This window comes from Ochotona princeps, chromosome 11 (assembly GCF_030435755.1).
Source record: "Ochotona princeps isolate mOchPri1 chromosome 11, mOchPri1.hap1, whole genome shotgun sequence".
Classification (NCBI taxonomy): Eukaryota; Metazoa; Chordata; class Mammalia; order Lagomorpha; family Ochotonidae; genus Ochotona; species Ochotona princeps.
Window position 1 is genome coordinate 32,145,349 of NC_080842.1, and position 14,148 is coordinate 32,159,496.

Genomic DNA, 14,148 nt, shown 5'->3' on the forward strand with positions numbered 1-14,148 from the left:
TATTAAATCATTTTCTTGACATAATTTTTCTTAAATTTAGAGTTCTAAAAATTGGTAGTGAACATGGTTTAACCTTAATGTATTATTGGCTTATTTTTGATTGTATAAATATGCTTTTAAAATATAGTATCTTGACTGGTGCCAGGTAATAAAACAATTGGAATTAAAGGCACAACTTGTATTCATACAGAAATACCACATGCATATACCTTTTATGCATTTTATTAGATTGATCTTAGGTAGAAATCCTTTATAAAAATATTTTAAGTTTAACAATTATAAATTATTTATTTGAGAGAAGAGAGAGAAAGAGATTGTTAGGAAAGAGAAGAGTCCATGCAGTGAACCACTTTGTAAAAGCCTGCCTTGGCTAGAACTGAACCATCCCAGGTTGGGTATTCGGTCCAGATCGCCCATGAGAGTGGCAGAGACTCAACTACTTAAGCAGTCACCACTGCCTGCCTAGAGCTGCAGTAGCAGAAAGATGCAATCAGGAGAGAGAGCTGAGTATCAAACAGAGGTTCTCCAGCTTGGCACATGGACATGTTAACCTGTTCCAAATGCTCACCCCTGTACACACTGTGTTAGAGGGAAATTCATGTTGTTGGACCAGCTGAAGTGTAACTAAGAAATTTTCAACTGGAGTTCATGCTCAGTTCTTTGATTAATGGTACCCCAAGTATTGATTTTTGCTGTTATTTTTATTGATTTATTTTATTATTTGATGATATAGTTCCATAGGATCTGGGATTTCTCTTCCTCCCTTCCCAACCCCCCCTACACACACATATGCATTGATTTCTTATATCATTGCAATAGTATATACCTGCATAAACGTCGTAAGTCCATCATTCAGCTATGTAAGTGTGTTCTGACATTGTAGGTACGGACAATGCCAGAGTTATTTTTACTCCGGTATATAGCAAAAAAGTGTTTATTACTTCTACTTCATTTATTACTTTCTACTTCACCCATATAACTACACTGGTGATTATCTTATATGCTTTTGGCTTAATTTTTCAAATTATAATGTTTGTTCATACAATAATGTTTATTAATTTATTCATGCAGATTGAATTTCTAACAGGGAGTGTTACATACAGTATTACTCAAATTTATTTGACATTGTGCTCCTCCATCTTTTTATGGCAAAAGAACATTACAGAGAACACAGTTGAGCAATATAGTAATGTTTTATATATTTATAATTTTACCATGTTTAAATAAATGTTAGAATGAACCAAATGCCCCGTTACTCTTTCGTAAGTTTTTTAAGACTTATTTATTTTTTTATGGGGGGAAGACAAATTGCAGAGGGAGAGACAGAAGAATCTTCCATCCTTTGGTTCACTCCCCAGATGGCTGCAATTGCCAGAACTAGACTAGTCCGAAACCAGGAGCCAGAGGTGTCTTCCAGGTCTTCCGTGTGGGTGCAGGGGCCTGAGGACTTGATCCATCCTCCACTGCTTTCCCAGGTCATAAGCAGGGAGCTGAACTGGAAGTGAAGGAGCTGGGACTCGAACTGGCACTCCTATCAGATGCTGGTAGTGCAGAGGCTTACCGTGCTAGGCCACAGCACAGCCCTTTTGCAAGTTTTCTGATGTTACTTCTAAAAGTCAGTAAACATGTGATTACTTTCCTTCCCCTCACTCCTGACCCCTTTAGTACTTGTTACCAAAAAAATCTGAGCGTTAAATTGATTGTTGACAAACTGGATAGATTTTTCCATGCTCCGTATTTTTATTGCTATCTAAAGTGTTAAAACGGTTCTCTAAAAAAACAATGATAAGTATAGGACAGTGAAAGCATAGGCAATGTTGATTTCAGATAGCAGCATATGGATATTGGTGTGTCTGTGCCAAATAATTTGGACCTTATAGAATATACATAATTATCTTTAGTATCTCATTTTCTCCACAGACTATTAGGTCTCATTGTTTCCTACATTACAGTATTCTCAGTGAAGGATGACAGACTACTTATATGCTGTTTATTTTGGAAAATGTACTGTCTTTTGAGTTTTTTCCTGTAGCTGTGTAGCTCTAAAGATTTAACTTTGTTTCTTTTGAAAATGGATTAGTCCGGAACAAACAAGTAACAAATTACAGAATGCAGATTTTGAGCCAAATTGATGGATTCTTTTTTTTTTTTAACAATGCCTTATAGCATAAAGAAAAAGATAAATTCAGGTCCCTGTTTCTTGGTTGTGATTGAACTAAATCTGTCTAGGAATAAATGAGATCTCAGGTCCCTTAATTACACTGTTCTGTTCAGTTTCACATGTTGAGGTCAGCTTCTTGGAATACCCACTTCTTCCTCCATGTATCAGGTATTGGGTCTGCCAGCTGTTACTTTACAGCTGTGAAGGATTTAGCAACACATTGAGGACAGTAGATGAAAGAAAAAAAATGAGCCTGCAATTTCATTCGTAAGGCTAACCATCCTGGAGCCATATTAAATTGGAACTCATTATACAAGAAGATTTCATTTTTAAAGTAAATCCGTCTCCCTATTATGGAGTTTCTGTTATTCACAACCAAGTCATCTTGATGTCTTATTATTATTACTATTCAAACTCATAGGTGGCTGGCATATAATCCTGGATGCAAAATATTTTAAAATAGTTGTTAATCCATATTAACAAGTCAACTGGTTCCCCCTTAAAGTTCTTTGAGAATGTAATCAGAGCAAAAGGAGCCAGTTGACAATCGGAAGACCCACAATGAATGCAGCTGGACTGGCCTCTTCCTCTATTAGAATTAGTTAACTCCTGTAGGGCTAAATGCTAATAGTAAATCCCCTCCTCTGGATCAGCGTTGGAATAGCAGTGCAGATTTATACCATCATCTGTCTAGGTAAATCAAGATGGTCATGCTACTAGATAAGTCATGTTATTAGATAAGTCATGCTAAAATGAAAGCCATTCACTTTTTTGAGAGTAATGTGGAATGTGTGGATTTGTATACATCTTGTGTTGTGTGCCTATATGTATATATATATATCATATCTTTATAATCTGATCTGATCTGTCAGGTGATTTTATAATTAAGAAAACCACTTTATCCTGTGTTTATTAAGTGAATTTTATTTTGCACTTTTTCCTAACTATGTTTTCTCCTGGCAGCCTATTCCCTCCCTTGTCTGTAAGACTCAAACCAACATAGGATCTTAAATCAGCCATAAAATCTTTGTACACAGTAGGCCTCTTAGAAGCTTCATAAGGAAATATATTTCCTAGGCTATGCTCTATATTTCATTGCATGAGAAAATAACATTTAAGCCCTGGAGTTTTCGATAAAGTATTCATTAGATCACCTATTCATTTTATTTTCCTCTTTTAAAATTTGAACTGCTAAAAGGAACATTTTCTTCATTTGAATTTTATTTTTGTTAGCATAAACATACCTTGGGATTTTATAATATTTTTATTCTATTTCAAAGAAAAATCTGTTTTTCTTCAATTATCTTTCTATGCCTTATATGACCACCTTGATTCATCCAAAAATTTTCCTTTCTTCTGTTATCACTTTTTTTTTCAGTAAACTTGATATCAGTTTCTAGATTTAAGTTCCTTTTTGTTTGTTTGTTTTTTCTCGTTCTTTTTTTTCTTTTTTTTTGTTTTTTTGTTTTGTTTTTTGTTTTTGTCTTTTTGTTTTTTGTTTTGTTTTGTTTTATCTTTTTTGTTTTTTCCTTTTTTTGTTTTTTTTCTTGTTTGTTTTCTTTTTTTGTTTTTTTTTTGTTGTTTTTTTATTTTTTTATTTTTTTTGCTTTTTGTTTTCTTTTTTTTTGTTTGTTTTATTTTTAAATTTAAGTTCTTAACCTTAATGTCTCTTCCACACATCTTTCCTGAATTAAGGAATTACTACTTCCACTACCACAATAGAAGACTTAAGGAACACAAGTGCTTTGTCAGAAATTTAAGAAACAATATTATCTCAGTTCTTGGATTCCACCATTATGATAATTTCTGGCTGGACCAGAAATGAGACCTCTAATTTCATCTTACTTAAAAAAAAAAATCTTTCCTAGGCAGATGGGGAATATCAGATAGAAAAACTACTGCCAGCCAGCATCTATTGTTTACTTGTATATGTAGATATACATTTCTTTCTACAAAATAACAGTTTTTAAGTCATTCTACATCCAGCCACTCTGAATAGCCATCTGGGACAGTGATAAATTAGTAGACTTTGGGGTTCTTAGTCTTGCTCAGAAGCAATGTGTAGCACTTATAAATTAAGTGAAAGAAATCAGCATTAAACATAGGAGAGGGCATGAAGAGAAAATATTGCACACTTAGTAATAAGAATGAAGTAAAATGACAAAAAAGCCATAGCCATGTAGTTTTATACTTGCTCATGAATAAATCATCTCCATTTATTTTACTGCAACTGAAAACCAAGGTTTTGATTTTTCGACTTGTTCATTCTGTTGTTAAAATATGTACATGAAATTTGTATCAGTTACCAAAAGAATGGAAAGTCAGAAATCTAGATTGAACTTTTTTGTTTTATAGAGATTTATTGCTAACATTTAAAGGTTGTTAGTTTTGAAAATTTCAAACATCCTGTAAAAGGTAAATTTGAGGTGTCAGCTGGGATGCTACAGCTTTTTGCTGGTGCCTACCCTGGGTTAGCAGGTAAAGGCTCTAGTAGTTGGGTCCCTGCTAATTGCTTGGGAGATGGCTGGACTTCACCACTTCTGACTGAAGCTGCATTTGAGGAGTGAAATAGCAGATTGAAGATACCTCTTTCTCTTTCTTCCCCAAACTCACCCCCCGGCCTCTCCCTCTTCCTTTCCAAATAAATAAAAATCTAACTTTATAGCTGCAATAATGAAATTCAGTATCCAGTTTTATCCTATCATATTATGTACTAAGAATAGGTTTTTATCATGGTATTGAAGTTTATGTAGTATATAAGACAAATGTGAAAAAAGCAGCTAAGTCATTTTTCTCCAAAGTTTCTTTAGAAGGAATTCTCCCGTAAGATCCGCTGTTAGATAGTGTTCCTAGCACGTATTTGTGCCATAGCTAGTACTTGCTTTTTAAAAAAGATTTGTTTTTATTGGAAAGGCAGATTCACAGAGAGAAGGAGAGGCAAAGATTTTCTGCCCGCTGGTTCACTCTCCAAGCGGGCAGAATGGCAAGAGCTGAGCTGATGCAAAGCATCTTTCAGGTCTCCCACGCAGGTGCAGGGCCCCATGACTTTAGTCAGTCCACTGCTTTCCCAGGCCACAAACTGGAAGCTGGGTGGGAAGTGGAGCAGCCAGGATATGAACTGACGCCCATATAGGATCTTGGCACATGCAAGGTGAGGACTTTAGCCTAGACTACTGTGCTGCCCTCCCCCCCCCTTTTTTTTTTCTTGTGTAAGACCTATATGTTTGAAAGAGTTACAGAGAGAGGTGAGACAAAGGGCTCTTTTATTTCCTGGTATTTCACCCCAAATGGACATATTGTCCAGAGGTGGGCCAAGCCAAAACCAGGAGCTTGGAACTCCAACTGAATTTCCCACATGGGTGCGGGGGCCTGGGACTTGGACCATATTCCACTGCTTGCCCAGGTGTATTAACAGGAAACGTGCTGAAATAGAGCATCTGGGACTTGAACAAGCGCTTACATGAGATGCCACTGTCACAGACAGTGGCTTATCCCACACTCCCAGTCCCAATAGCCAATACATTCTTTGTGAGTACTTTTTCCTGTGACTTTGCATGCCTAGTTTGCTATGACTGTTCTCAAACATATATTGACTTGTTCTGAACACATACATGCTGGGTTTTCCTGAACTTTAACGTGAAATAGGATAAATGAACAGTATCTTCACCAGGGTTCTCGTCACCACTTGACTCCTTTAATTCATTCCTAGTAGTTTGCAGTTACATCAGCACCAGTGCTGACAGAAAGCTTCCGCTTCACCTGGGGATCCAACTCAGCACTCTCCTTGCCAAGTCTTCCCTAGTAGTCTTGCCCAAGGGGGAAGCCAGCATGTGCTTTGGTTTCTGCTTTTCACTGTTCTTGATGGATGTCTGAGCCAGTACTATTTTTATGCTTCATTTTTATGTGTTTAAGGCTTTTGCAGTGAAATCTTTCTCCTTTATTTTGGCATTTCCTCTTTCTGTTCAGACTCTTCCCTTATTTCTGACATAGCTTAGTTCAAAATTATCTTAGAAAATTTTCATTTTCTCTCTGTACCCCTTAATTTTGCCATTTGTGCGCTCTCGTTCTCTCTCTACTAATAAATTTTTCAGGTTTTATTACCTTGAGCTCATTCCTTAACTTTCCAGTTGGAATTGAGCCTCCACTACTCTTGTCAAAACAGATCTTTTGAAAATCACCAGTTTGATTTCTGCCAGTCACCAAAACCTGCTTTGCTATTTCAGGCCTCGTGACCTATTGAAAAGGGAATGGAAAGCAGTGATGCTCCTTTTGCTACACACTTTCATATCTTCAAAATAACTAACCAAATTGTTTACCAATTAAGAAATTGAATCTCAGAAAGTTTGAATAAATTATGTTCACATCATCATTAAGTGGCACAGCCATAGTTTATTCCGTCCTCTGAATGTGCTATTTCAACTATACTGGGTAGTGTGTTCTCTTCTTCAAGTTTCAAAGACTCTTCTACTTTTAACTTAATGGTGCACTTAAACTTCTTAGTTAAAAGATGCATTTTTATTGCTTCTCTTGGGAATTTCTGAATTTTATCATTACTCTTTTTCCTTTGGGGCCATTAATAAGTAGAATGAAGGTTACTTGAACACAAGCACTGTGATACTGCAGCAGTCAACCTGTTTGCTGAGATGACTATCAAGTAATTTTTAGATCCTGTCATACAGTGTGGTTCTGAGACAGGATGGTGGAAGGTTTTATCTAGCTACTTGTATACTTGTCTCTCACCACAGAGAAACGTTACTTTTTCTTAGGAAAAAACTCTTGCTCAGTATCTATCTCTAAATACCATGTATATTGACATAGTGTTTATATGAATGTATGTATAGGCATATATGTATGTAGGTTTTCATTTTAATGGAAGGCAAAGAGATAGAACTCTTCATTCTGCTAGCTGACCCCTAAAGTGCCCTTAGCTGCCAGGACTGGTACAAACCAAAGCAGGAGATGGAAACTCAATCCAGATCTCTATTTGTGACCAGGAGACAAGTATTTAAGTATCACCTATTGCCTCTCAGGGACCTCATTAGCAGTAATTTGAGTGGAGAGCAAACCTGAGAAGACGCAAACCCAGGCACTCCCATAAGGGATAAAGAGGTCCAAAGCCGGCACCCTAACCACTGCTCTTTTTAAATGTGTTCCATATATTTTGAATGAAGCTTGAGACCATCTTAAAGTATTTGTTTCAGTTTAATCAGAGAGCTTTAAATGGTGGAGAACTTCAAAAACTTCATGGAAAATGAAATTAAGATACTTTGGTGCAAAATACAAATGTTAGAATACATACTATTTGTCTCCTAATGCACATTTTCCATGAACTTTTTGAAGATTTCAGATGAATCCATTTCAGAACTTCTTTTTTTTTTCTTCGTCCTTCGGGACCAGGGAGGAGAGCTTTCTCTGGTCCGAGCCTGGCTCCACCTCTGGACCCCCCCTCCCTCGCAATGACCATCGGGATCGCTTCGAAAACCCCTCACAGCAAACAAACAATCATACAAACTAAAAAAAAAAAAAAAAAAAAAAAAAAACCTAAAATAAATAAACAACAGAAAGTAGAACTTGAAATCTGACAGGAAAGAGCTGGCATGGATTGGCTCATGCCTCGCTGGGTGGGTCACAAAGATTAGTTACTCCTCACCATGGTGTTGAGGATTTTCCTGCACACCTCCCCCCCCCAAAAAAAAAAAAATGTTCTGCACCTAAAATGTTAACATATATCTTGTTAGAGTTACAAGCCAGTCTGGATTATCCTAAAATCTGCCAAGATCAGCAAAATTTTACTTCAACACAACAACTGGCTAAATACTAAGATGAAATGGACACAAAACAGCTGAATGGTGCCTTATGGCCATTTTAAGGTATAGAGCAGCCGGTCCTGTATAAGAACTTCTTGCACAAGTAAACTTCATTTCATTTCTGGGATATATGTATATCTGTTGTATAAAATAGTGTTTATCCTTACTAGCGTCTTCTAGCAGTTGATAGAAAATGTGCATTTTGAAAAAACTGTGGGGCCAGCATTGGGGCCAAGAACATAAACCTGCCACCTGTGATGGCTGCCATCCCATTTGAGTGCCAGTGCAGTTCCTGGCCACTCCACTTTTGGTATAGCTGCCTGCCAGTGGCCTGAGAAAAGGAGAGGAAGATTTGCCAAGATTGCTAAGAAATTTAAGATGTATTGCATGAACATTTTTTACCCAGTTTTGTTGTTTTCAAGATATATAAGATGTAATATTTTCTTTTTTTGGTAATATTTATTTTCACAATAGAAACCTTGTTTACTGATCTTTCACTTTTCATTAAATTTATTTTTCAGTCTCTTTTGGCCAAAAGTTTTTTTTTCTTTTTCCACTGACAAAAGTTTATCTTATACTGTGGAGCTAGCTAGTTATAGGACTGACAGCATCATGGTTTATCTGTTATTGGCAGAAGTGCCCTGGCATAAGACCACGTGAGGAAAAGGAACTGTGTTATAATTCTAACAGTTCAGTTTAAAAAATAGATTTTATGTAACAGAATTGACATTTATAGAATAATCTAATAGTGATCACTTTGAAGCTTAAACTTGTTTCAAAATATTAAAAATTAAATCAAGCAAATGACAATCTATTTGTCTTTGAAAACACAACTGTTGTTGCAAGCATGCCCTATATTCTGTGCTTTGTTGCATATGATTGACCTCCAGTGACTATATTCCTTCACTCATGTGAAATAAGGATTCCTAAAATGCAGTCCTTTGACTTCAGATACTCAATTTCTGTTTTGAAAATATGAGTGTGTGTTGTTCTTAGAAGAGGTTCTGTGGCTTTCATTATCCTCAAGAGAGTCTAAGACCCTAGAAGAGCTAAAGATCTTCACCAGAACTACACACAAAATAAATGTTTCTTGGGCCTAAAAACCCTACACTCCTAAACTCTTCCTTACATAATGTGAGTTCTGCACCCTTCAGCAGTCTCACCATATCCTGATTTCCTTTAAGATAAAATCTAACTTGTCAATATTCTTTATAAAACAGGATATCCAAAATTGACTACTTTTAGAATGACTGGCATACAGTATCCCAAGCTACAATTCTCCTCTTCTTGGAAACTATGTAATGTAGACTGATACTAATGCTCCTGACTTATTTTCCATGAGAGACCCCCACAGCCCAGTGTGTATATGTAGTGTGCACACATGCATACTTCTCAGAGCTTTAGTTCTGGCAGATTAACAACAGCTATGTGGTATAGGGATTCCTCTGTACCATTATTATTCAAAATTTTATTGAAATTCAGGACTATTAATGCCACATTTTAAGAAATTTCTATTTATCCAACAGATGCTATGCTGTGACCTTTATTTTATTTTATCGATAGGTTTTAAAAAAAAAAAGGAATTTGGGTGTTTTCTATTCCCTTATTTGAGGCTATAATAATCAGGTCCAGTGCCTTTTTCTGATAACTATCCCCTTCACATTCACTTTGGTAGCCTTCTCAAGTAATATTCCTCTCCAGAGGAATCCTCTGTTTAATACACTCCTCATAAAACCAACAGAGTTAGCTTATTTCAGGCTGTGTTTCCTGTGTAAAATGAGATTACAATAATTTGTATACATGTATTCTTCTGTGTATTTCATTGATTTTGAAGAGCGCAAATTGAATTAGATATAGAATTCTCAAAATATATTTTCTTTTAAATGAAATTAATCAACAGTGCATTTTACCATGTTTATATGAGGTAAATGCTAGTTTCGTTTTGTAAATAGAGGCAACAAATGATGTTCAAAGGACATGCATCATGTATTTAAAGAATTATATATAATGTACCATGTTAGTGGGTTTGTTTATTTGCATAATTTTTAAGATCAATTTTTATGTCTTAAATATTGACTTAAGTATGAGTAATTATCTATTAAATAATGTTTAATTGATATTCCTTTGTCTTTAAATCATTTTGATTAAAATTAGACACTGGAAATTGGTTCTGGAATATTGTTATTCTTTTAAACCAAGGAAGTTTGGAAATAGTTGAATCTGGCTTAACTTTTGCCAAGCAGATTAAATTTACAGTCAACTCTTGATTATTCTAATGGAGGAGAGGATGGAAAAAGTACTAATATTTCTCTAATTCTTCCCCAGACAATTGCTGAGATATTCATCTGAAATAGGTTGAGCTTTCTATCTTTCTAACATAATTGCTAAGTTTTCTAGTCTTTGTATACAGCATTCAGTCTAAAATATTGCTTATAGTTGACAAAAAAAGTTTTATATTAACACACTGTGCACTAACTGTATTCCTAAAATCAGTGCCTTAGTATTGCTTTTGCAATTTTCAAATCTGCATGAAAATTTGATAACTTGGATATTATCCTGATGGCTCATAAAAATAATTTTTACATAAAAAGCTTTACCTTCGTATTGTAACTTATACGTAATTAAAACTCTTCAAAAGCATTACCTCATGGTACCACACTGCTTTTAAAATTTTTAATGTAAAATTTTACGAGAAAGTTTTATCTCTGAGAGTTCTTTATAGAAATCATTCCAACTTCCAAGTTCTTAATATGTGCAGTATTTCTAAGTACTATTTAAGTATTTGTAAAGTAAAGAAATGCTGAAGGAATTTATGTGTGAAAACACTATGTTGTGTGTATATAATACATCATTTTCTCTACCAATTAGCGGCACACAATGTGCTAGTGTCCAGACATACACATCCATGGGAATGCCTGTGTCTGGGTAACTGCAAGCTGAAGTCAACACACCTGTCTTTTATTTTACTAACTGCACATTCAAATCCACCTGAAACAATTATTTGAATGTGACCCCCTTAGACATGAGTGAACCCTGGTTTTAGTATTTGATTTTGTATTGTGTTGTCATTGATTTAAATAGCTACAGACTGATGCATAATGTTTCTCTGGAAATATCTGCATGCAGAGAAAAGGAAATTCAAAGATAAGTCCTATTAAAAAATTGAAACTATTTTTGCATTATTATGGTTTTCCTTCAGGTGTATTATAGTTAGATTCCTCAAGAATATAACAGTTCTTAAAGCCAAAGTAATATTCATAAACTGACCTGGAGTTGGATATATCTTCCATTAAATTAAATAATTTTCTTTCCAGAATAAAATTGCTAGTTGAGTATTTTGTTTTGTTGTAACATTTTTTTGCATCAAGAAGCTGCTTCCTTTAAAAGTATATTATTGTATGTATTTTAGCCATAAAAATCATGCTTTCTGTTAAACAGAGGAAGTGATTGTTATGAGGTTTATTTAAAGTCTATATTGTGATTTTTTTCCTCACATCCTTCTTATGCTGTATTTCTTTAGATTTAGTTTTACCTAATATGAGCCAGAAAATTAGATTACGATTTCTTTAAGAGTATTGGCTTTGAATTTCCTACTTTTTGTTGCATGTAAGCTATCAACTACAAATGATAGTTTCAGTTCAAGTTCTAGCTTGTATTTTGCATGATAAAGCTATAAAAAGTCTATTAATGCTGGAAAGAATTTACAGCTGCTGCTCTGCTATTGCCTAATTGTTAAAATTTATAAATAAAGGCTGATTTTATTTATGTAGACTTGTCTTTCTGCTTCAGGGAGTGAACTACTTTATGTCAAAGGGTATCCTAGATGATTCACCAAAGGAAATAGCGAAGTTTATCTTCTGTACAAGAACATTAAATTGGAAAAAGCTGAGAATCTATCTTGATGAAAGGTAAAACAATTTTTTTTAAGTTTTCATCAGTAGTGAGTTGTACTTTTGATAAATTAATTTTTACTTTAGGACATTTATTTTAGCAAGCATTTAGATACAAAGTTGAGTAAAAACAGGAAAACAATTACTGTATCTTACGCCTTTGTGTAGAATTTAACTTGATGATAAGGGAGTTGCCATTGTGACAGTTAAATACAGACGCACACACATATACACACAACGCTAACACACTAACACCTTTGTAATAGCAAACAAAAATCAAATATTTTTGAGAAACTGGGCAGTCCTGCGATATCTAGTAAGTCAGATTCTATTTATAAGGCCTACAAATTCTAGGAATATAAAATATGTATGTATTTGCAGATAAATATCATTCAGAAATGTCATGTGCAACTTTAAAAATTCTGAAAATGTGACATTAAGTAATTTGTGGTACACAAATAGAGAGGATGACTAACACGCTGTTCTGGTAAATTATTTCTCAGTATTTAATAATCTGCAAATGTTCATTATATTCTTCCAAAATTTACCAGATAGTGTGGGTACATAGATAAAATATAATCTCTGAGAAGTTTAAAGTTCAGAAAACTGGTCATTAAAGAAATGTCTTACATAATGAAGTTATCATTAACTTTTTGACTTCATACCAGTCACTCCCAGATTTTTCTTTTTTAGGCTTTGCCTACTCAATAATCACTGTAACACCTACTCGAAATTCTACCATTGAGTCATGACTGGACAGGCTAAATGTAAACAAATTAATGTGGGTTTTTAAAAAAAGCTGAATTTGTCTTGTCATAAGTAATTGGTAGAGAGTAAATATTATAATAGCTTAAGCATGATTGAGTTCAGTAAGGAATTGAGGGTTGTTGTATCAGAAATTGTAAGTATACATGTATAGCAGTATAGTTGCTACATCCATAGATAGGATACCAGGAAGCCATTTAAAGAATGAGGTACATCTATGTGAGATAATACAGAAAGCTGTTCCCAACATACTATGTGAAAAAAGCAGATTCTAAAACAATAGATAGTCTTTGTGTGCACTTTTAAAAGTCCACATAAATATTACCTTTGGAGATGTAAATCTGTGTATTAGAGATTCTCATTATTGTCATGATATTCAAGTGCTTTTTGGATTGAGCAGAAAGAAAAAAAATTAGAAAAGAAATTGTCCTTTGTAAAACTGAAACTTCTTTTTCACTTTTTTTTTTTTTTGGCAGGGTAATATTTAATTATCAAAGTTAGTGCCAATAGACAAAAAAAGTGTTGCTTCTTATTCTCTAATTTGCTTAGTGAACAAGGGACAGCACTATATACCTAACTCAGAGCAGGTGTCACTTCAGCACAATGCAACAAAGTGGCATTTCCTAGACATGGTATTGGCTTGACAGTGTGAAATTCTACCCATGAAAAACTTACAGGGACAACACCACATTAGCTTGCTGCGTTGTGAAGCAGACCTGCCAATAACACCTGGCCTGTTGTCAGCCAGTGGCTCTGAGTGATTGGAGGGAAAATGGATAAGTACAATTATTTATCTTATATGGTTTATTGTAACCTATTTGTAAAAAAATTTGAGAATTGCTAAGCTCCTTAAGTAATTATGCATAGAGTTTTTAAAACACAATTATGTGTATTTTTATAAGGTTAGCTAATACAGTAATTAGTAATTCAGAATCTTATCCAAAAAATAGAAGTGTATGGCTCTTCTTTCTTGACAGAGAAGTTAGCTAAAGCTGTATCTTTTTCTGTTTTTCTAGGAGAGATGTCTTGGATGACCTCGTGACACTTCATAATTTTAGAAATCAGTTCTTGCCAAATGCACTGAGAGAATTTTTTCGCCACATCCATGCCCCTGAAGAGCGTGGGGAGTATCTTGAAACTCTTATAACAAAATTCTCACACAGGTTCTGTGCCTGTAACCCTGACCTAATGAGAGAGCTTGGCCTTAGTCCTGGTAAGAGTATGTTACTGCATCCACCTTGTCTCCTGCTCACCCCAAAGAAAAATAGTAGTATTTGAGACTTTTTTTTTCCTAATGCAGTGAGGGGGGAATGTTTAAATTTTAAATACATAAGATGTTTTTGAAAAGTGATCTTGTCATAGGCACTGTTTGTGTACAGTAAATTCACTGTTAGGGAGAAAATTTAATACATAAAATCTTTAAAATGGTTTTGTTCAATTTTCAAATAGCTTTACTAGTCTACTTGGAAATTCAGATATTAAAAAAGTTCTAATAACTCACATATTGCATGTGTATCCCCATTTT

General features: G+C 34.6%; 1 protein-coding gene across 1 annotated transcript in view; it reads left to right on the top strand.

Moving 5' to 3' along the window:
* Positions 1-14,148, top strand: part of FBXO8 (F-box protein 8) — a 40,611-nt gene that overhangs the window by 23,999 nt on the left and 2,464 nt on the right. Inside the window, exons 4-5 of the mRNA XM_004579037.4 lie at positions 11,758-11,876; positions 13,640-13,836. Of these exons, the coding sequence (XP_004579094.1) occupies positions 11,758-11,876; positions 13,640-13,836 (316 nt within the window). The remainder of the gene's footprint in view (positions 1-11,757; positions 11,877-13,639; positions 13,837-14,148) is intronic.